Source organism: Podarcis raffonei, chromosome 2, assembly GCF_027172205.1.
Source record: "Podarcis raffonei isolate rPodRaf1 chromosome 2, rPodRaf1.pri, whole genome shotgun sequence".
Lineage (NCBI taxonomy): Eukaryota > Metazoa > Chordata > Lepidosauria > Squamata > Lacertidae > Podarcis > Podarcis raffonei.
This window is the reverse complement of record NC_070603.1, coordinates 23,418,298-23,438,932: the sequence shown is the minus strand read 5'-3', so window position 1 is coordinate 23,438,932 and position 20,635 is coordinate 23,418,298. Positions and strand designations below refer to the sequence as shown.

The following is a 20,635-nucleotide window of genomic DNA, read 5'->3' as shown; positions in this document are numbered from 1 at the left end:
TGAAACAACCTCTCAGGAGCCTTGGTTCCTTGTGCTGGTTTCAGCTCTCCAGTCCCTGGGTTGACTCCATACTTGCTACAGGGACATGGGTGGCGCTGTGGTCTAAACCACTGAGCCTCTTGAGCTTGCCGATCGGAAGGTCGGCAGTTCAAATCTGCATGATGGAGTGAGCTCCCGTTGCTCTGTCCCAGCTCCTGCCAACCTAGCAGTTCGAAAGTACACCGGTGCAAGTAGATAAATAGGTACCACTGTGGCGAGAAGGTAAACGGCATTTCTGTGCACTCTGGCTTCCTATCATGGTGTTCCGTTGTGCCAGAAGCGATGTAGTCATGCTGGCCTCATGACCCGGAAAGCTGTCTCAGCTCCCTCAGCCTGAAAAGCGAGATGAGTGGAGCACCCCATAGTCTACTTAACCGTCCAGGGGTCCTTTGCTTTTACCTTTACCTTTACCATACTTGCTGTGCCAACTGATTCAGCAAAAACTTCTTTTTTGTGTAGAACATATCCTGCCACCTTGCACCAGATCAGAGCATTAGTCCATCTTGCCCCCAGCATTGTCTGTTTTGAGGGGCAGTGGGTCTCCAGAGTCTCAGGGAGATGGCTTTCCCATCTAAACCTGCTGCCTGATCATTTTTAACTTTCAGTTGAGCCTGAGACCCTCTGCATGTGAAGCATGGACTCTGCCACTGAACCCCTGGGCTCCATACCAATTGCACCAGGCAGTCATGCAGACATCTAGATACATGACAAAGAAGTAGACACTTTAATTCATAAGACTCATTGTTTGCAGTAGGACATGTTGTAGGCTGAGGTGCGCAAGAACTTAAACACTATTTTGTATGCAACATTAGGATTAAAGCCTTTGCATATGGTATTTCACAGCTTGTTCTTCCACGTTTCAGACACGGTAGAGCAAAGCAGGAGTGATTGAGCCATGTGCAGTAACATATTGGTCATTCATAGTAAAGTGGGGTTTGTTGCTTATCATGATGTGTGAGCAGAGCCTATGTGCAGCCACATTGGATGTGGTATAGTTTCTCCCAGGTCTCCTTCACTCCCTCCATCCTCTTTCCCACCTTAAGGGGTTTTTTTAATATTATTTCATCTTTACTCTCATCTCGTATGTACATTTGTTACTTGCTTCTTGGATTTATAAAAAGAAGTAAAGGTCATATAATACTATATTTAAAAGTGAATTATTTCCTCAATGCATAATGTGGATTTGTTAAAGTGGCAGAGCATTATTATTTTCAGACCATATCTTTTAATTCTTGCTTTGGAGCACCCCCAAAGCTCAGCACGATATCGAAAATAAGAGAATGGGCAGGGTCAGTCATGACAGCAGATTTCTTCTGACTACCAAGATTGGCTAAATGTGATGTAAAGTAATAATGCCTGTACCCAAAGTGCTTGCCCTCCACTTAATGATTCTGATTTGTGTGAAATAGACAGTCACCATATTTGTGTGAAATAGAGTCAGCATATTTTTGCTATACAGTTCCAAGTCATCAATAATTGGATCAGATTAACTGGTTGTACAGGACTTCATGGTGAATAAAACCTATGTTGAGATTTTTCTTAGGTGAGAAGCCACAGAACATCCTGGAAGAAATAATCATTTCTTCGAATGAGTCCGTGTCTAATTTTTGAAATTATCATTGAAAATTCCTTTTGTATAAGAATGTCATAATCCTTAATAGTACGGTATGGTAAAGAAACATATTATTTGTGTATTGGAAAGGGAATAAAAGGTTTGTGTTTTGTGATAATACAATTTTTAAATGTGGCAACTCATATTATGCAGTTGAATTATGGAAGAATTGAATTATGTTATCATAACATTTTTTAGAGTTTGGTAATAGCTGTTTGTGGTAAACTAAAAATACATGCTCAACAGTGAACTTATGATATGAACTCAGTTATTCTTTTCATTCCTGTTTCTTTCCCAGTATATACATATGTTTCATTGCCATTTGTCTCATAAACAATTATTCTAATACTGTCACAGAGAGGAAGATTCAGAGTGTGAGAAAGATAAGAAAATCTGGTACTATAGCACAAAAGTCCAGCTGGCAGAATTAATTGAAAGCCTTGACAAAGATTACTGGGAAGCTGATATCTGCAAAACTCTGGAAGAAATGCGTGAAGAAATACATCGGCATATGGATATAACGGAGGACCTTACCAATAAAGCACGGGGTAGCAACAAATCTTTTCTTGCTGCAGCAAATGGTAAGAATCTACAAAACTAATCCTGAATTGCTAACAGCACACAATGGATTATCGAGCGCATTTTGAATTTCTACCTCATTGACGTGTATTCTAGTGAAGAAAAGTTTATGAGGAAAAGGGCATGTCTGTTAAAATTGGGAAGGCCAAGTTCCACAGACTGCATTTATAGTGCCACCGGAATACATATAGCCTTTAGGTACATTTGAGAAGGTTTGATTAAACCTGTTAGGCCTTATAGATTTTTTCAGGGAAATGGGCGAGCATTGGTCCAGGGCTATCCTTGTTGCTGCCCCAGAAAAAACGCTAACCTATGCAGACTTTGTTTAATAGTGCAAAAAAACCGAGAAACTGCAGGAGATCTATATACAGAAGGATGTGAGCAGAAGGTGACTTCTCTGCTCTTTTCAGGAGGAAACAAATTGAATGGTGTTGGCTGTGGAACTCTGTGTGTGTGTGGGGGGGTGTATTTAAAGATAAAATGGTATATTTTTGCTCTTAAGCAAAAGATAAAATGTGATTCTTCCTCTAACACCTGTAGTCTACAGAGCTCTTCCTGATGACTTTAAGCTTGTCTTTTTCACTCCTAAATATAGCTAGCTATAGTGTGCCTTTGAAAAATAGTCACCAGTATAGTGTTTGTCCGTTATCAGTTTCCTTAGTTGATCGTAATACCTAGTGGCATTTACAAAACCTCCACTGCTTTATAGAAGAAATAATACTTCAGTCTTAAGTGGGTCAGTATGGGCAAGACCACCTGCTCCATACTTTTTATTCACAACCATCCCTTCTTGGCGGTGTTCTGTTTTGTAACAGCCGTAGCAAATTTTTGTTTCTTTGCAAACGGTTGGATTACTGGCTACATCTAGGCTGGGTGCCTTAAAACAGGGCAACAACTGGAGACATAAACTGAGGACCCTATTTTGCAGTGAGCATCCTTTTGCTTTTGGAGAAACCTGCCTTTTGGAAGAGCGCAGCTTTCTTCTCGAGTCTGGACTTGTTTCAAACCAAATGGATTTCTTGGTGGCACTGGGATCTGAGTCTAGTTCTAGAGCACTGAAAATATTGCAGCGGATAAATAAATGAGGGCAGGAGCAGGTCAGATTGATTATCATCCTTGTTGGAAGAGTTGCTAACTTGAGGTTTCCATAATCCCACAGCTCAGCCTTATTTTTCAGTCTTTGCATGTTTGGAGCCAGATTAATGTCCAGGAGCCACAGATTTGTAGATCTGTTAGGTTACTATATATGCATGTTATCAAAACTTCAATTAATCTGCAGAATCAATAGCAATTAATGCATGTTCTCTGACATCGCTTGTAGAGTTGTAGATTATCCATATTGACTGAGTGATGTACACAAAATTCCATTCAGTTTGCAATCCCTGCCATTTTTGAGACTATGTATACAGGTAACTTGCAATTTACGTGCATTTAACTTGTGCATATTCAACTTTACACACTTGGCAAAAAAAAGGGGGGGTCTGAGGGTCCAGGGAAGAAAAACTTTGGCAATCCCGTCTGCCATTGCACCCAGTGTGTTTTGACTATACAAGATTTTGGTGTTCCATATAATCCCTGGAACATAACCCCGATGTAAATTGAGAGCCGCTTGTATCAACTTGTAATCCACCTGTTAAATGACTTTTTAAAAATTACATGTGCAAACAGTACTTCACAAATGTCAGTTGCACTGTGGACCATGTATCCAATTGTTAGATGGGTCTGTCAGGGGTTAAAATGGATACTTCTGGAGCCCCTAGTCTTTGAACTAGGTGTCTATTGTCCATTTTTTGCTTTAGAAGAGATTCTGGAAGCAATCAGAGCCAGAAAGGGGGAAATACCAGAAGATAAAAGCTCAATAGCTGATGAAACGGAAACGGAAAAGGCTAGTGTTGAGAATAAAGACAGTACAGATACTGATAATGGCAAAGAGGAACTTTCGAACCAACTGCTGGATGTAAACAAAGAAACGCCACCAGATGAAAGTTCTGAAAAAGGAAGAAAGGAAGGTAAAGATGATACTTGCGAAATTAACATATTTTCTGCAGTAGTGTTTACTCCCGTGTATTTCATTTTAATAGCATTTGTTATTGTATCTTTTGGTCTGTCAACAATTTCAGTTTTAGACAGACATTCTTCTCATCACAGAATCAGCTCTCATTCCCCAGTGACATAGTCCAAGCAGTTTTCACAAACTTTCATTTCAGTGTAGGTAAAACTTGGCATCTTGGTATAAGCCAGTTTTTAAAACACCTGTTGCACTTTGTTACCCATTCGTTACTGTAGAGCAAACAGATGCTATAGATAAAAGCAACTCCGTGACATCAGCTGTTGGAGGCAACAGCGTAGATCCTCCTGCTGGAGAGTCTAGTACTTCTGAAGGAAAGAGTGCAGTCGGAAATGAGTCAGAAATCCTGGATGATAATGAGGCGAACAAGAAGCTGGTGACATCAGAGGCCCTCAAGAATGTCTCAGGTACAGAAAAATGCCTCTGTAATTTAGAGGAGCATAACAGTTATGTAAATGGAAATCGCCTAAAACCACTTACAATGTATGCTATTTGTGCTGCTTGTTTGCACTGCCATCCCTGACACTCGGATATGTTTGTCTTCAACTGAATTAATAGTATCCCAGATTTAATGTGGATAGACTTGTGTTGCTGCATCCTTCAAATATTTGTGATTACAGTGGTACCTCAGGTTACATACGCTTCAGGTTACATACGCTTCAGGTTGCATACGCTTCAGGTTACAGACTTTGCTAACCCAGAAATAGTGCTTCAGGTTAAGAACTTTGCTTCAGGATGAGAACAGAAATTGTGTGGTGGCGGCAGCAGGAGGCCCAATTAGCTAAAGTGGTGCTTCAGGTTAAGAACAGTTTCAGGTTAAGAACGGACCTCCGGAACGAATTAAGCACTTAACCCGAGGTACCACTGTACTACTATTTATTTCAGCCGAAGCCGTTATGAATGATAAAATACATAAAACAGAATGAAAGCAGAATAAAATGCATGACATGGTTAAAATAATTATTAAAATCAGGTATCCTGCCCGATAAGAGTTTGATCCCCCAAAGAATTTAACTTATCCCCACAAACTTTTCTCCTTAAAATTGCCGCTCTAAAGGCAAAACAGGCCACTTTTTGTGAGGTGTAAGGAGACTTGTTCCCTAATAAAAAGTTTATCACATACTCATCTCAGTCTCCCAACTGGGAGATTTAAATCTTTGTTCTTGAGTCCTCGTAGATTGGGCATACCAGTAAGTAGTAGAGTAAGTCTTCAGGCACATTACCTCCACATGGGCAAACTCTTTCTTCATAGGGGAATTTGAAATGATGTTTCGCATGGATTTGCACTGTGTTTATTTTTAGAACTCCCAGAATGCATTGGCTCGTATTTTAGTGTGGTATGCAAAGGAGTGAGAGCCTCTTGGGCGGCAGAGCATGATCCCATGGATGCCATGTTGGGGACATCCAACGGTAAAAATACCTGGTGTAATGGCCGAGATTGTAGAGTATGCAGACAGAAATGAATGTGAATAGATCAGAATCAGTGTTACCGATCTCATGCATGTGAACCTCTTTCGGAAAGATTTGAAGAATGTGTAAATAGGGGGAAAGCATCATTGTATAGAAATGACAGCAATATATTATTTTTATATGCTAGATATAAAGACCAATTGGGAAACTATGTCTCTAGGGTGCTATTCCATGACTGCAGAAGTTGTGAATACCACAGCAATATGTACAGGCTTATTTGCATGGATGTTTCTTGCCCAGCTAGCAGCCTCAGCAGCTTGTTGTGAACCTGTTAGGAGTTGTTTTGTTGCCCAGTGATATGAGAATTTACTGCCTTGAATAATGTGGTATCATCTTCAGTGCTGGCCATCTTGATATTTCATCCTTGATTTCAGGTGACTCATGATAAGATTGATAGCAATGATTCAAAAATAATAGCCCCTCTTTTAGTTCTGTTCATAATTAAAATACTTTTGTTTATTCCTTCCTATCCTCTTACTCATGTCTGCTACGTATTCCTTTTGTGCATTGGAGACTGTCTTCAGTAATCCTCTCTGTAAGCTCTCCCACCTAACCAAAATATACAGCTCCCTTTATGTAAAACATGTATCTGGGAAAAGTTGTAGTCCAACCCTCTTCCCATGTAATCGTTTCAGTGTTCAGAGGTTGTGTTTTTTTAATGTGGGTGTGCATACAAATTCAACCTTTCCTCTTCTCCCACTCCCCAATGGGATTTTTCAGAATGTGTAATTTGGTTATTAAATCATGTTTGCTAAATGCAGGAATAACAATGTGCTTAACTGTTGAGCTAAAATAAGAAATATAGTGGCTTTCTTTATAGAAGAAGGTGCACGTAATTAAAATATATACAACACCTGTTGACTTAAATTCAAAAAGAAATTATCATTTATATTCTCATACTATTGATGTTTCAGCACCTTTTGATTTCAAGATGTTCATCTTGCATTTTAAAGTGCCCTTCAGGTACATAAATAGTTCCTATCTTTCACAGATGAAACAACTAAGATGGTTCCCAGCCTGAACGTTGGTTCTTCCACTGAAGCACTTTTGTCTGATCCAGAAAACAGCTGTAGCAATGTACTAAATTCCATGCAGGATGAATCAATGAAGGCTTCTGATGAAGTGGAAAATATTGAAGGAGGATCCCAGAGCTCAGAGGAGCTAGGTAAAAATAAAGCAGTCTGTCTTTAGAGTAGCTCAGGCATAGGCAAACTCGACCCTCCAGATGTTTTGAGACTACAATTCCCATCATCCCTGACCACTGGCCTGTTAGCTAAGGATGATGGGGTTGTAGTCCCAAAACATCTGGAGGGCCGAGTTTGCCTAAGCCTGGAGTAGCTGATTGCTGCTCCTAAAATGACACGTTTCAGCAATATCTGTACTAACTGGCCTTTCTGTCTCCTGTTTAAGTGGGTGGTTTGTTTTGGTTTTTGACAGGGGATAGATCTAACAGTGAACGAAGTGAATCTCCAAACACTGGAAGAGGCACGCCGGGTTCAACACGAATGGTCACCAGGTTACGAAATCCGGATAGCAAACTCAGCCAGCTGAAAAGTCAGCAAGTTGCTGCTGCTGCACATGAAGCAAATAAGCTATTTAAAGAAGGCAAAGAGGTTTGTGTTAATTTTGCAGACTTTTTACTGCAGAAATACTCCTGTTCACGGAAAGCAAAATGAAGGTGGTCACCTGGTGGCTTCTACTGGGTGGCGAAAACTAACAGCACAATCTTATTCATGGCTATTCAAAAGTCAGCTCTATTGATTTTAACAGAACCTACTCCTGGGTATAAGTAGAGTTTGTTTCTTTAGGAAAATCAACTTTGAAGACAAGTTTATCCTTAGCCTAAGTTCTTATAGTCAGAGCCTATTTCATCCTGTGCACGTATTTATAGATTAAGAGCTGCATTTTCTAATCCTCGACATTACATTCCCTAAAGATAGCAGGGATTGGGCTAACACTAAAATCTAAGACCAAAGATTGTAATTTTTAAAAATTTGTGTGCATTTTGTTTTTTATTTCAATAAGGTCCTTGTGGTTAATTCCCAAGGAGAAATCTCCCGACTGAACACGAAGAAAGAAATAGTGATGAAAGGAAACATCAGCAATTATTTCAAACTAGGCCAAGAAGGGAAGTACCGTGTGTACCACAATCAATATGCCACCAATTCTTTTGCTTTGAACAAGCATCAACACCGGGAAGATCATGACAAGAGGCGACACCTCTCTCACAAATTTTGTCTGAGTCCTGCTGGAGAGTTCAAATGGAATGGCTCTGTCCACGGGTCAAAGGTTCTCACAATATCCACCCTGAGATTAACAATAATTCAGCTAGAGAACAACATCCCATCCTCATTCCTTCACCCCAACTGGGCTTCCCACAGGTGAATATAGTTGTGATTTTCATCATTTTTTATGCAGTGGTTTTTAAAATTATATAGGTTGGATCCAGACTTTCTCCTGTATGAACCATTTGTGCAGGAACCTGCAAAAGAGCGTCCCTGCTGGCGGAAGCAGTGGGGGGAGCGGCACAATAGTTTTTACCTATTCCTCGTTTCCCTCAGGAATACTTTCCATGCTGCCTGCAGGCTTTTCAGGGGCACAGGTTGCTACATGAGAAGCTGGAATTTGCTAAATAAATAAATAAATGCCCTGCTCCCTTTTTCTGAGCATAAGTTAGTATACAGCTTGTAAGTTAGTATAAGTTAAGCACCATCAGCTTGCAGGGTAGCTGAAGAAGATGAGTTTACTGTAAAAGTTGACAGGGTGGAAATGGAAAAAAGAAGGGAAATAGATGTAGTTGTCTCAGTTGCATGCGCTTAGGCTTTGTTGCAGGCTGAATTACAGTGGTACCTCGGGTTACATATGCTTCAGGTTACATATGCTTCAGGTTACAGACTCCGCTAACCCAGAAATAGTGCTTCAGGTTAAGAACTTTGCTTCAGGATGAGAACAGAAATCGGGCTCCGGCAATGCGGCAGCAGCAGGAGGCCCCATTAGCTAAAGTGGTGCTTCAGGTTAAGAACAGTTTCAGGTTTAGTACAGACCTCCAGAACGAATTAAGTACTTAACCCGAGGTCCCACTATATAGCGCAAATAATTTGCTATATCCTCATAGCACAAATAATTTGCTATATCCTCATAGAAACACTTTGAGGAGGGATTTTAATGAAGAGAGGTAGTGTTTTATAATATATAATAGATAATTTATACCTCGCCCATCTGGCTGGGTTTCCCCTGCTACTCTGGGCAGTTTTGTTTTAAAGTATGCTATTGACGTAGCATTTATTCTACTGTATGCAGCAAATGCTGATAATGTTTTTGTCACCTGTAGGTCTAATTGGATCAAGGCTGTGCAGATGTGTAGTAAACCTAGAGAATTTGCATTGGCTTTAGCTATATTGGAATGTGCAATCAAGCCAGTTGTCATGCTGCCAATCTGGAGGGAGTCCTTAGGACACACCAGGTAAGATGTCTGAATGAGTGAAAAACATAAGTCTACATTAAAATATGTGCAAGTACTGTACTGTAGAATTTTAACACCATTTTAGCACTGAAAATTCACAGGCACAATTTTTGCAATATGTTCGCCACCTGGAAGTTGCCTCATGTCAGTTAATCTCAGCAATGGAAAAACTACTTTGAAAGTTCAACAACAGTGTACTTTAAATGCTCTTGACTCAACTGCATTCACTGTTTGTACAGCAGTGTGCAGCTGTTTGTGTATTTGTAGTATAACTGGCCCAAAAGAATGTGTATCTTGCGATTAGGTTGCGCAGAATGACAGCTATTGAAAGAGAAGAAAAGGAAAAAGTGAAAAAGAAGGAAAGAAAACAAGAGGAAGAAGAAACCATGCAGCAAGCAACATGGGTGAAATACACATTTCCTATCAAACATCAGGTACAGTTTCTGCATAGTAATCTTAAGTATATGTTTTTAGCAGATTTCTGCTCTTCCTTTATTAAATTTAAAAGGCTGTATGGGGTGGGGTGTGTGTTTTTTTAACATGGAGAGTAATAGGATCGATGAAAAGAGAGAACTTGAGACTGACTTGTGTCTTGGCCATTGTTTAATTGGATATTAATCCATGATGGGTTGTAATCTTACTCAGGTGATAGAAGAGAGATTTCACCAAACATCTTTGATACTGTATGCGCATAGGATGTGATTTACATATCCCAGTTCCAAGTGTAAGAGAAATTTGAGACAGGTCAAGATCCCATGTACTCCATCTATTCAATGAAGATGATTTCCTTTTCCTTCTAGCCCCATGACAAAAAAGCCTAAAAACAAAATATAGTAGCATTTATCTATTAAGAGTTATCCATAACAATCACTAAGAAGTCTATGTGGAACCCTTTGATAAGCCCTTCTAAAAAAAAAGAAGGCCTGAGTAGCTGCATAGATGCACCCCTAGTATTCTTTGTGTGGAAGTCGCGGTTCTAGGAACCCAACTGGTCATGGCAAATCTGCATCCCTAAAATGTTGTTGCTTTTCTATGTGCATTACTGTTGGGAGCAGAGGCTAGTTCTAGTAGTGTGCTCAGTCCTTTTTCATGCATTTATGTTGCAGATCTGTGTTGTAGCCACAGTTTAAGCAGTTTCCTGCAGCATTTGTTGAAAAGCCATCTTTTATTTTTGTAATTGTATATAAGGTTTTAAAGTAAATTTATTATTTTAAAATGTGTCTGTAATGCTTTACAGGTTTGGAAACAAAAAGGAGAAGAATATAGAGTAACAGGGTATGGTGGATGGATCTGGATTAGTAAAACTCATGTTCATAGATTTGTACCAAGATTACCAGGAAATACTAATGTCAATTACAGGAAATTACTACCAGGTGAGTGTAAAATATCTTTGCTTTGAAATAATTTTTACTGTTAGTTACTGCATCATAAACAGGCCTTCTCATCACTATAGTCAAACCTCAGTTCTCGAACAGCTCCGTTTTTTAACGTTTTGGGATACTCAAATGCATTCATGTATTTCTTCATTCTAAGTTTTGAGTATTCTATTGTAAGAATTTTGTCTTTTTAATTACAGTTATATTTCTGAGTTCAAAATGCTGTGTTTTGGTGCAAGAATCAATACATTTGAATACTTTTGTTTCACACCGTAACTTAATTCTCTCTTTAATCCATGCACCCTGAGAGCTTGAAAAGGTGGCATAGAAATCTTATAAATAAATATATGTGTCCTTTTTTAACCAGCAAAAAGTGAAACTACTACCATCCCAGAAAAACAGCGTGAACTGGATAAAAGGAAAACTCCAGCAAAAGTGAAGGTCGAGCATGGTTCTTCGAAAGAAAAGATAAAATACTTCCGTGAGCCACACAAGAAGGACCAAAAAGAAACTGAAAACTCCGAGACCACAAAGAGAGCTCAAACCAAGGAAGAAAATGAACCGCATGAAGAAAAATCTGAAATCAAACATTTTGAAAAATCAGATCATGCAAAAGAAGGTATTAAGCATTTAAGGCATATGGGTGGGTGGGTGAGTATTTAGGTTTACATGGATTAATTCTGTTTAGCAGAATGTATGTGTGCTTATGTAAATCTGAGAACAATCGGGGGGGGCATTAAAAAAAAATCTGAAACTGTGGATGTCGGATACTAAAGTCCCGTTGACACATTCACCTGCATACATATGGAAGCCACTTCCCATTGCTGTGGTCACACATAGTTGTGATGTGTATGAATGGAACCATGTGGTTAGGCGAAACAGGTCGGAAAGACCCAGTAATTACCAAAATGTCTTACTGAATTTAAATTGTTCTTCACAGAGAAGAAAGAAATTGGTGAAGGTGATAAAGACATCAAGGAAGAATCTATGGAGGTTGATGAAGTGAAAGTGGATACCTCCACAAAATATGAGGAAACCCCAATCAATGTGGATTTAATCAACGTCAGCGAGAGTTTCCACTTAAGGACATTTTACAAAAGGAAAGTAAAATCATCAAAACTCGATGGACTGCTTGAAAGGAGAGTAAAACAGTTTACACTTGAGGAAAAGCAGCGACTAGAAAGAATAAAGCTCAAATCTGGTTCTAACTCTTCAGGTTGTAAATTGTTGAGGCAACAGGAGAGTGAGGATGACCTACAGTTACCTAAAGCAGGAGATGAGAAGCAAGTAGATTTGACATCCCAAAGCAGAATTGATACTTCAGAGACAAATCAAACAGAAGATCCTGTTAAAGACCGCTTGTCACCTAGCAATCGCCACTTTACCAAAACCAGTGAATCAGTCCAATCTTTGCCTTGCTTGAATAGGCTTTTAGAGGGAGAAGCAGATGCAACTTCAGTTCAGTGTCCAGATACTCAGAGTTTGAAAGCAAAGGATAGTAATTTAAGTGTTTCTGAATCCATGGATACGGATAACCCTCAAGTGCAGAGTAAGGAGAAAAGCACTGACTGTTTGAAAACAGAAGACTCTAAACCAATAGAAAACAAAGAAACAACAACATGTGGTATCTTAGAGGATAATGCAAAATGTTTGGAGCAAGCAAATACTGTGTCTCAGTGCGGAAATGTTATTCGGCCAATGGTAACTGAAAGCAGCTGTGAAGGAGACACTTCATCTTCAACCGAGATAGGAAATGAAGCGTTAACATCTGAAAAACATGACTGTGATTCTGCAGAAGCTCGTAGGTTAGAAAATCATCCCAGCATGGTATCTCTGCAAGCAAAAGAGAGTCTTGTGAAAAACATTGCAGATGCATCTGAACCCAAAATTGCATTAAATCCAAAGCAGACTCTCGGGGGCCTAAAATCGCTGCATACTGAGCTAATTTCAGAAAAGGCATTTGAAGCCCAAATTCCTGACGTGATTGGAGAAAATATTATTGATGAGGTGGTGAAGACTAAAATCACTGAAACAAATGGCGAAAAGCAAGACCAGGAGAAGTGTGTCCCACCGAGTTCCATCAACAAGTGTTTTGATCAGATTAAGAGTATTGCTGACAAAAATAATAATAAAAACGGGGAATTGAATACACAAACGGAAAAGGGAAAGTCAGCAGCATTTCAGATTAATGGGAAAGACACTGATTTTAAAGTATTACCTAATGAAGAGTGCTTAAAGAGAGAGACACTTGCACAAACCGAGAGTGGCGTTGACTCGAAAATCAATAATATTAGCAAAAGCAACCCTCTGGTCAAATCATTTTCTTCTAACGAATCTCTAAAACCATTTATGAATGGTGATATTGCAGTGGAAGATGCAAATGATAATTTGGTCAGTAAGTTGGGTGTACAGAGTTCTGTAGGTGGTGATTCTAGAGACAATGATTTGCCTCAAGATAATATGTCTCAGTCTAATCAAAATACTGGAAGAAAGCAGTGTTCTCCTGAAAGGTCTAGTCTTGTTGATGACACATCCATCACATCTCTCCATTCCTCCAGTGAAAACAATATATATAATGAAACCGAATGCATGGAGATTGAACCACCTTGTGTTACGAAAACTGCTCCATCACCTGTAATTTCCTGTGAGGAATCTAGCTTGAGTAATGACTTTGCTGATCAGAATGGATTACCGATAAGCAACAAAACCGAAAGCGTCAACGGAGAAAGTGTAGTAAAAGCCGTTGTTACCGAAGTGACCACCACGTCAACTGTTTCGACAGAATCCAAAACTACTTATAAAGTATCGGGATTGTCAGCCATCAAGGAAGATAGGGAAAGTGGGGTATCGTCCATGGAAAACTGTTCTGTATCCACTGTAACCACCACCACGACCACGACTACCACTGTAAGAAAACTTACCGCTCCCACTACAGATAGCAATACTGATGTCATTTCTGTAAAGGAGCATAGCAAAACTGTGGTAACAGCAACAGTGACTGATTCCTTGACTACTGCAGCGGGAACCTTGGTGACTTCTATGACAGTCAGCAAGGAATATTCCACAAGGGACAAAGTGAAGCTCATGAAATTTTCAAGGCCGAAAAAAACTCGTTCTGGAACAGCCTTGCCATCTTACCGGAAGTTTGTTACCAAAAGCAGTAAAAAGAGCATATTTGTTTTGCCCAATGACGACTTGAAGAAGCTAGCAAGAAGAGGAGGGATCAGAGAGGTTCCCTGTTTCAACTATACTGCGAAGCCTGCTTTGGATATTTGGCCATATCCATCCCCGAGACCAACGTTTGGTATCACTTGGAGGTACAGTGCTAACAGCTCTTTAAAATCATTTGGGTGGGAGAACATGTCTTCGTACAAATGGTAGGCGTGTTATAATCCAGCATGAAAATTCGGCACTTCAGGTGTTATCCCTTTTAAATATTAAACCAACATTTTTTTGGTCCTCCACATTTGAGGATATTTGAGCTGAATTTACCTAGCAGGAATGTTCGTTTCCCAGGTATGCTCAATTTAAATGGTTACCCTGCTTCCAGGCTTAAAGTTTTGTGTACCGTCAAAGACTAGGATCAGTATTGAAGGGGGGGAAACAGCCAGTGTACATATGGCTGCTTGGCATCTACCATGCAGAGGGGTGAAGAGTTAGGGCAGATGATACACTGTTGGCATGTACATTCCTAGTCTTATATGCGTTGAATAAACTCTTCTCAAGACACAAGAACCTATATGGAGGTGTCTTGAAAGCCTGACCTGACCATTGCGATTTGAATCAGTTAAAATGGGTCTAGCAAAAATGATTTGATATTCTGTAAAAACAGATTGTTTAGTTATCTGCTAGACAAAAGATTTTACGTTACAAAGTTGCCTTGATCTAGATTATTAAATAGGGGAGGGACACAGGTGGTGCTGTGGTCTAAACCACTGAGCCTCTTGGGCTTGCTGATCGGAAGCTTGGCAGTTCAAATCCGCACGATGGAGTGAGCTCCCATTTTTGCCCCAGCTTCTGCCAACCTAGCAGTTTGAAAGCACACCAGTGCAAGCAGATAAATAGGTACCACTGCGACAGGAAGGTGAACGGCATTTCTGTGTGCTCTGTTTCCATAATGGTGTCCCATTGCGCACGAAGTGGTTTAGTCATGCTGGCCTCATGACCCGCAAAGCGGTCTGCGGACAGATACCTGCTCCCTCGGCCTGAAAAGTGAGATGAGCACCGCACCCCATAGTCACCTTTGACTGGACTTCACCATCCAGGGGTCCTTTACCTTTACCTTTATTAAATAGGCTTTTGTTTAACAACCCCCATTTTGTCAGTATTTAGTGATGGGATTTTCAGAAAGAACAACCGTGGGTCATACCCTAGCAATATGCCACTGGCCTAGTCTGGAGCTTGACGATACCTTGGTGATTTCCAGAATGGCAGTTTTAAAATAGAAAACACTAACTAACAAAATAAAATAAAATAATAAAATAAAATACCAAGGCATCCAAGATTATTCAGCTTGCTTTACTTGAGTAAGGATTTTTTAATTGCACACCCTTGTTTCATGTACAGTTTTTTTCAGTTGGTTAAGAGCGCTTGAAACAAGTATCTAGTAGTTTATCATACTTAGTTTGAAATTGTCAGCTAGTGTTCTCTACACATTTTGTATGTTACCTTCCTTTATAATATCGATGTGGGTGTAGGAAAACATTTGGGTAAGATCCAGTGCTATCCATCTGCCAACAAATATTATTATTATTTAGTTATGTATTTTGCAGCATTTCTATACTGCTTGACTATAATAAAAACTCAAAGCAGTTAAATGTATTTCTGTTTGGTGCAATGGGACTTTCCCTTCCTTCCCTCGCATGGGGCCCCCAAGTTGGGGTGTTGGGAGGGACTACAGCAAAGTCTGATTGCATGACGTTGGATGTCACCCAATACCTTACATATTTGTAGGAAAAAGTCAGCTATTATGTGGACCTCTGTTCCAGAAATATTTTGGACCTATTTAGTTCATTCTAAAAACTTGCATGGAGCAAGATCCAATATATGATAGCACGGGCCTGTATAATGAGTACCACAGATTTTTGTAATTTATATGAAAATACACTCCACTTTTAGCTGTAAATTAAGAAGCTTTGCCTTATCTCTGAGAACTATGGCATTTAGACCATCTGCTTTGTGAAATTAGAAGTGATTTACATGACTTCCTTTATTATTATTTTTCTAGATACCGACTGCAAACCGTAAAATCTTTGGCAGGGGTTAGCCTTATGTTGAGGTTACTCTGGGCATGTCTGAAATGGGATGACATGGCTGCTAAACCCCCACCTGGTGGAGGAACTACACGTACAGGTAGATATTTTAGGAATACTTAATTTTGCTAATTTATAAAAACATTGCTGGTTAAATATTATTTCAGAACTTGTAATATGCATTACAAACTAGAGTCTTTTGAAGCAAAAGAGGTTTGTTTTTTTTATTTGCTTTTTCCCTAAGAAAGTTTATCATGGATGGATCCATGATAACCTCTGTCATATTCACTAGACCCTTCTCAGTCTGGTTTCCAGTTTGGCACTGAAATTTCCTTCCTCCTAAGCAATCTTCATCAGGAGATTAGGGGAGGGTGAGGTCTGGCTATGCTGATTATCCCCTTGGAATCATTTGAGATGAGAACTGGAGTCATTGTATTTCACTGGTTCCATTCCTTCCTGGCAATATTCCCTTCCAACTCTACAATTCCATGATTCTGTGATTCCATGTGGTATGGGTGTCTTTAAGTGGAACAGGGAATGTAAGTCACATTGAGCACAGATTCAGGTGTAACATTCCCAGTCGACCAAACTATGGGTTGCATCCAGTGAAGTCATCCTGTTAGTGCAAGGACTTCCACCTGTGCAACAATACTTCCTCCCCCCCCCCCCCCCGAGTTTGCTCTGAAGGGTTGGAGGAAACCCAAAACTGATTTGGGGGGGCACAGCTGGTGTGCAACGAGAGGTAGAAAACGTTGCATTGTGCAACGTCAGGGCAACGTCATTGGATACATTGGACACAAGCTCAGATGCTCCTTCTGTCTGTACCTGACTACAGAGGAGACTTCCTGCTTTATTAAACCACAGCTGCTTTGAGGTCTAAACCAGAAAACTGTGTTTTAGTATTCTCTACAAACAGATATAAAAATGTGGTTTGCAATCCTGATTTACAAAGAGCCTTAACCCAGTTACCTGTGTCAGACATCATGGGGACACTGTAGTTTCGCAAACTGGAAAGTTTTCTCTTTCTAATTACAGAATAATAAGTTTTAAGTGAAAATAAATCTGGACTGTTTTTTAACAAAATGCCAATATTTCAACCATGTTATCTGAGAATAAGTTGTTCCAGAATTTGTGGAGAAACATTTCTTACTAGACTTGCAATTGAAACTTTTGAAATGAATGTTTGTAGACACATCGGAAACGGAAATAACAACAACTGAAATAATCAAGCGAAGAGATGTTGGACCATATGGAATTCGATCAGAGTACTGTGTACGGAAAATTATTTGTCCGATTGGTGTTCCAGAGGCCCCCAAAGGTAAGCATGAATATAAAATTCCCAAGTTACTTATAGAGGAGTATGTGACTTTAGGGAGACGCTATCAGATACTTAAACTGAATATTAATTTTTCTTCTGTTCCTGCAGAAACTCCTACGCCTCAGAGGAAAGGGCTTCGATCAAGTGCATTGCGACCCAAAAGGCCAGAAACTCCAAAACAAACCGGCCCTGTTATAATTGAAACCTGGGTAGCGGAGGAGGAATTAGAACTATGGGAAATAAAAGCATTTTCTGAAAGGTAATCTAACAGCTTAAAATTAAGCTCTTTGACTTGCGTTTTGAACGTATTTAGATGTGTAAATATCCTGTTGGGTGTGGATTTAATATCTAAAATAGTAAGTTTAAAGCTGCAAAATTATTTTGAACTATGTGTGCACTCGAGTAAGTAGAAACAAAAGTACACTTTACACCATCAAATAGATATACCTTCCGTTGGCATGCCCTGCTGTCAGTTAATGGAAAACTGGGAAACCAGAGATATGAAGCCAAATATTTGGTTGGCTAATTGCAATCAGTATGTGAATTTGAAACACTTAAGGGTGGTATCTATTGTTGAGCAAGCAGAAGACCGCTCCCCCTCCATGACTTTCTACCCAAAATCCTCTCCAGGAGATTGGGAGAACCTGACATTTTGGGTGATTCAGTGCAGGCAGAGGAAAAGGGAGAAACTTGCCTTCTGCTTGTGCAACATCAGATACGACTCCCAACACTTTAAACTGTGCAGTCCTCTTTTTCTTCCCCAGCCATTTGTTGCTCTAGCTGTTTTGCATACTGTTTCCTACTCCTTCCCTCCCTGGTCTCTGTATTCCTTTCGCTTTTGCCCCTGCTTTTGTCAGCTTCATGACATCTCTGTACAGTTTCAATATTTTTAGCTTTCTACATAGTCAATGGACGCGGGTGGCGCTGTGGGTAAAACCTCAGCGCCTAGGACTTGCTGATCGTCAGGTCGGCGGTTCGAATCCCCGCGGTGGGGTGCGCTCCCGTTGCTCAGTCCCAGCGCCTGCCAACCTAGCAGTTCGAAAGCACCCCCGGGTGCAAGTAGATAAATAGGGACCGCTTACTAGCAGGAAGGTAAACGGCGTTCCGTGTGCTGCGCTGGCTCGCCAGATGCAGCTTGTCACGCTGGCCACGTGACCCGGAAGTGTCTGCGGACAGCGCTGGCCCCCGGCCTCTTAAGCGAGATGGGCGCGCAACCCCAGAGTCGGACACGATTGGCCCGTACGGGCAGGGGTACCTTTACCTTTACATAGTCAATACACCTACTTTCTGATATCCCTTTAGACTCAACTTCTTAAACTTCAACCTTTCTTGTCTCATCATGGCAACAGTGCTGTGTGTCCTTACATTGTATGTTTTTCCTGGTTTCTGTTGCAACTTGGGTTCTTCTTTTCTTCACATCAGGCCTCTTTATTGACATTTATCCCTGCCAGCCACCTGGTGCATGCTCAGTATATTCCATCTGGGCTTCCTCCTCCCCCAGCACACACACACTCTTTTTGGACCATGCCCCCACCCCTTTGCCTTTTTTGCTTATCCACACAGTTCTGTCTCAGATTTAAGCTCAGTCCATTCTCACTGAAACTCCCTGGGATGCTCCACACAAGAAAGAGGAGGGAGTGATTTTTTCCAATTCAGGAGACCCTCTAGAAAAAATTGTGGAAGGTGGTGCTGGTGGCTGCAGGGAAAGGGGAAAATAAAATGAAAATCACCCTCTTCTCCCCTTCAGTGCAAGCCTTTGCTGATTCTCAGTCTCTTCTGCAAACAGAAGTACAACTCTGGATCCAACCCATAGAGTTTCTCTTGTAAAAGTGCATAAACTGTGAGAATGTTCATGGGAGCTGCTTCTCATTAAACTGACAGAAGGTGACAGCCAGATTTAAGAAAGTTCACACATAAGCAGGCCTATATGCAACAGGGCGGCACTAGAAAATGTCTGGAAATGATGTGTAGCATTTCAGTAACACTGAGAATTGGTTCCTATCACATAAAAAGGGCTGTTGGTATAAAATGCATGTTTTGTAGTACTTTGCAATGCCCAGTAGTGATTTTCTGTTCATCTCTTTGACAGAGTGGAGAAGGAAAAGGCACAAGCAGTTGAGCAACAGGCTAAGGTTAGTGAACAGAAGAAGGCTGAGGAATTCAAGGCCCAAATGGAGGCTCAACTAAAACAACAGCGATTGGCTGCCCAGCAGGTGGGGTAGCTCTTGGTAGTCCCGCCTGTTGAAGTTTGCATTGCTTGCATTTGTGCATCCTAAAATAAACATGGAAGTGTCTCTTTCTTACACAGAATTGTTCAAATGTTTTCATTTGAGTAAATATTTCCATATCCCTATCGGAAAAACTAGATTGCGATACTAAAATTAATCATTTGATGTGCTCTTAGTATTACACATACAGTGGGAATTTGATTCTCTCCTTCAGGGTTGTGTTTCAGTCTTACAAAAGTGTTAGGGTAGATGTTGCTAAGATACCTAAATAACCTAGATCTCGTGGAAGTAAGGTTTGACATCCTGCCAAGTATAGAATCGGAGACGCTTCCATGTTGGAATGAAAACTAAATTATTAATTTGTATAAATCAGTATTTTAAAAAGTGGAGACACCTTCAGTCTCCTAATTCTGACGCATGCATGTAGTCATAAAAATCTGTAACTTTTCCTGTTTGCCCAGTAAAGAATGGTGTCACCACTGCAAAGTTCTTTCAATACTTATTCTTCTTTTTAAACATGTCATTCATTATTTATGTTTTGGAAAACTTATGTCTATCTCAACAAAATGTCCACTCACGGTAGCTAATGATGAATTAAGATGCAACCCTGTTTATTTTGCTTGCTTGCTTTATATATTTTAGTACATTTGACTTTCAAAACAAAAGACATTATAATAAAAACTAAACCCACATTAATGCAAAAATAAGACAAATGAAAAGGGTAGCACCCACGGAGGGGAGGCAACTCAAAAATGTCTACCAAAATAATACTTTCTTCAGTGATTGCTTACAATTTCTTAATGACAAAGCCATTCTTTTTGTTTTAGATAGCTGATACAATGCCGCTCCAGTTAAAAAGGAAAAAAAACCCCAACCAATTCCCCTTTTCTCTAAAAATGTGCTATTTTTATAGCAAATCACTGTGTATATGAGGGGCATGTGACAAAATAGAAATACAACCAAGCACTGTAGTGATTACAGCTATTCAGACTGTTAAAAACCACTTAATAATGAGAATGAAGATAATATTTCTTTCAGATATTTAGTCTTCCTTAACTTGAATTGGTTAATGTTTAGCTATGAACCACCTTTCTATACATTATTAAACATTAAATAATGTAATCAGAAAAGGCTATTTACTTGAAGTTAAGTTTTGAAAGCATTGCTTTATATGGGTTGGTTTTCTGTTAATATAACCTGGCCTCCCCCTCCCCCCCAAATTAAACACAA

At 40.0% G+C, this 20,635-nt stretch overlaps 1 protein-coding gene across 10 annotated transcripts in view; it reads left to right on the top strand.

Annotated features, from left to right (window-relative positions):
- BPTF (bromodomain PHD finger transcription factor) overlaps positions 1-20,635 on the top strand; it is a 63,820-nt gene that overhangs the window by 18,131 nt on the left and 25,054 nt on the right. For 5 of the 10 annotated variants that reach the window (XM_053375331.1, XM_053375327.1, XM_053375332.1 and 2 more), the window contains exons 3-17: positions 2,009-2,232; positions 4,030-4,239; positions 4,517-4,705; positions 6,760-6,933; positions 7,179-7,381; positions 7,794-8,149; positions 9,100-9,231; positions 9,536-9,665; positions 10,469-10,604; positions 10,975-11,226; positions 11,548-13,924; positions 15,835-15,959; positions 17,049-17,177; positions 17,286-17,436; positions 19,267-19,390. In XM_053375331.1, the coding sequence (XP_053231306.1) occupies positions 2,009-2,232; positions 4,030-4,239; positions 4,517-4,705; positions 6,760-6,933; positions 7,179-7,381; positions 7,794-8,149; positions 9,100-9,231; positions 9,536-9,665; positions 10,469-10,604; positions 10,975-11,226; positions 11,548-13,924; positions 15,835-15,959; positions 17,049-17,177; positions 17,286-17,436; positions 19,267-19,390 (4,912 nt within the window). The remainder of the gene's footprint in view (positions 1-2,008; positions 2,233-4,029; positions 4,240-4,516; positions 4,706-6,759; positions 6,934-7,178; positions 7,382-7,793; positions 8,150-9,099; positions 9,232-9,535; positions 9,666-10,468; positions 10,605-10,974; positions 11,227-11,547; positions 13,925-15,834; positions 15,960-17,048; positions 17,178-17,285; positions 17,437-19,266; positions 19,391-20,635) is intronic. The other 5 variants (XM_053375335.1, XM_053375334.1, XM_053375330.1 and 2 more) reach the window with 3 other exon arrangements.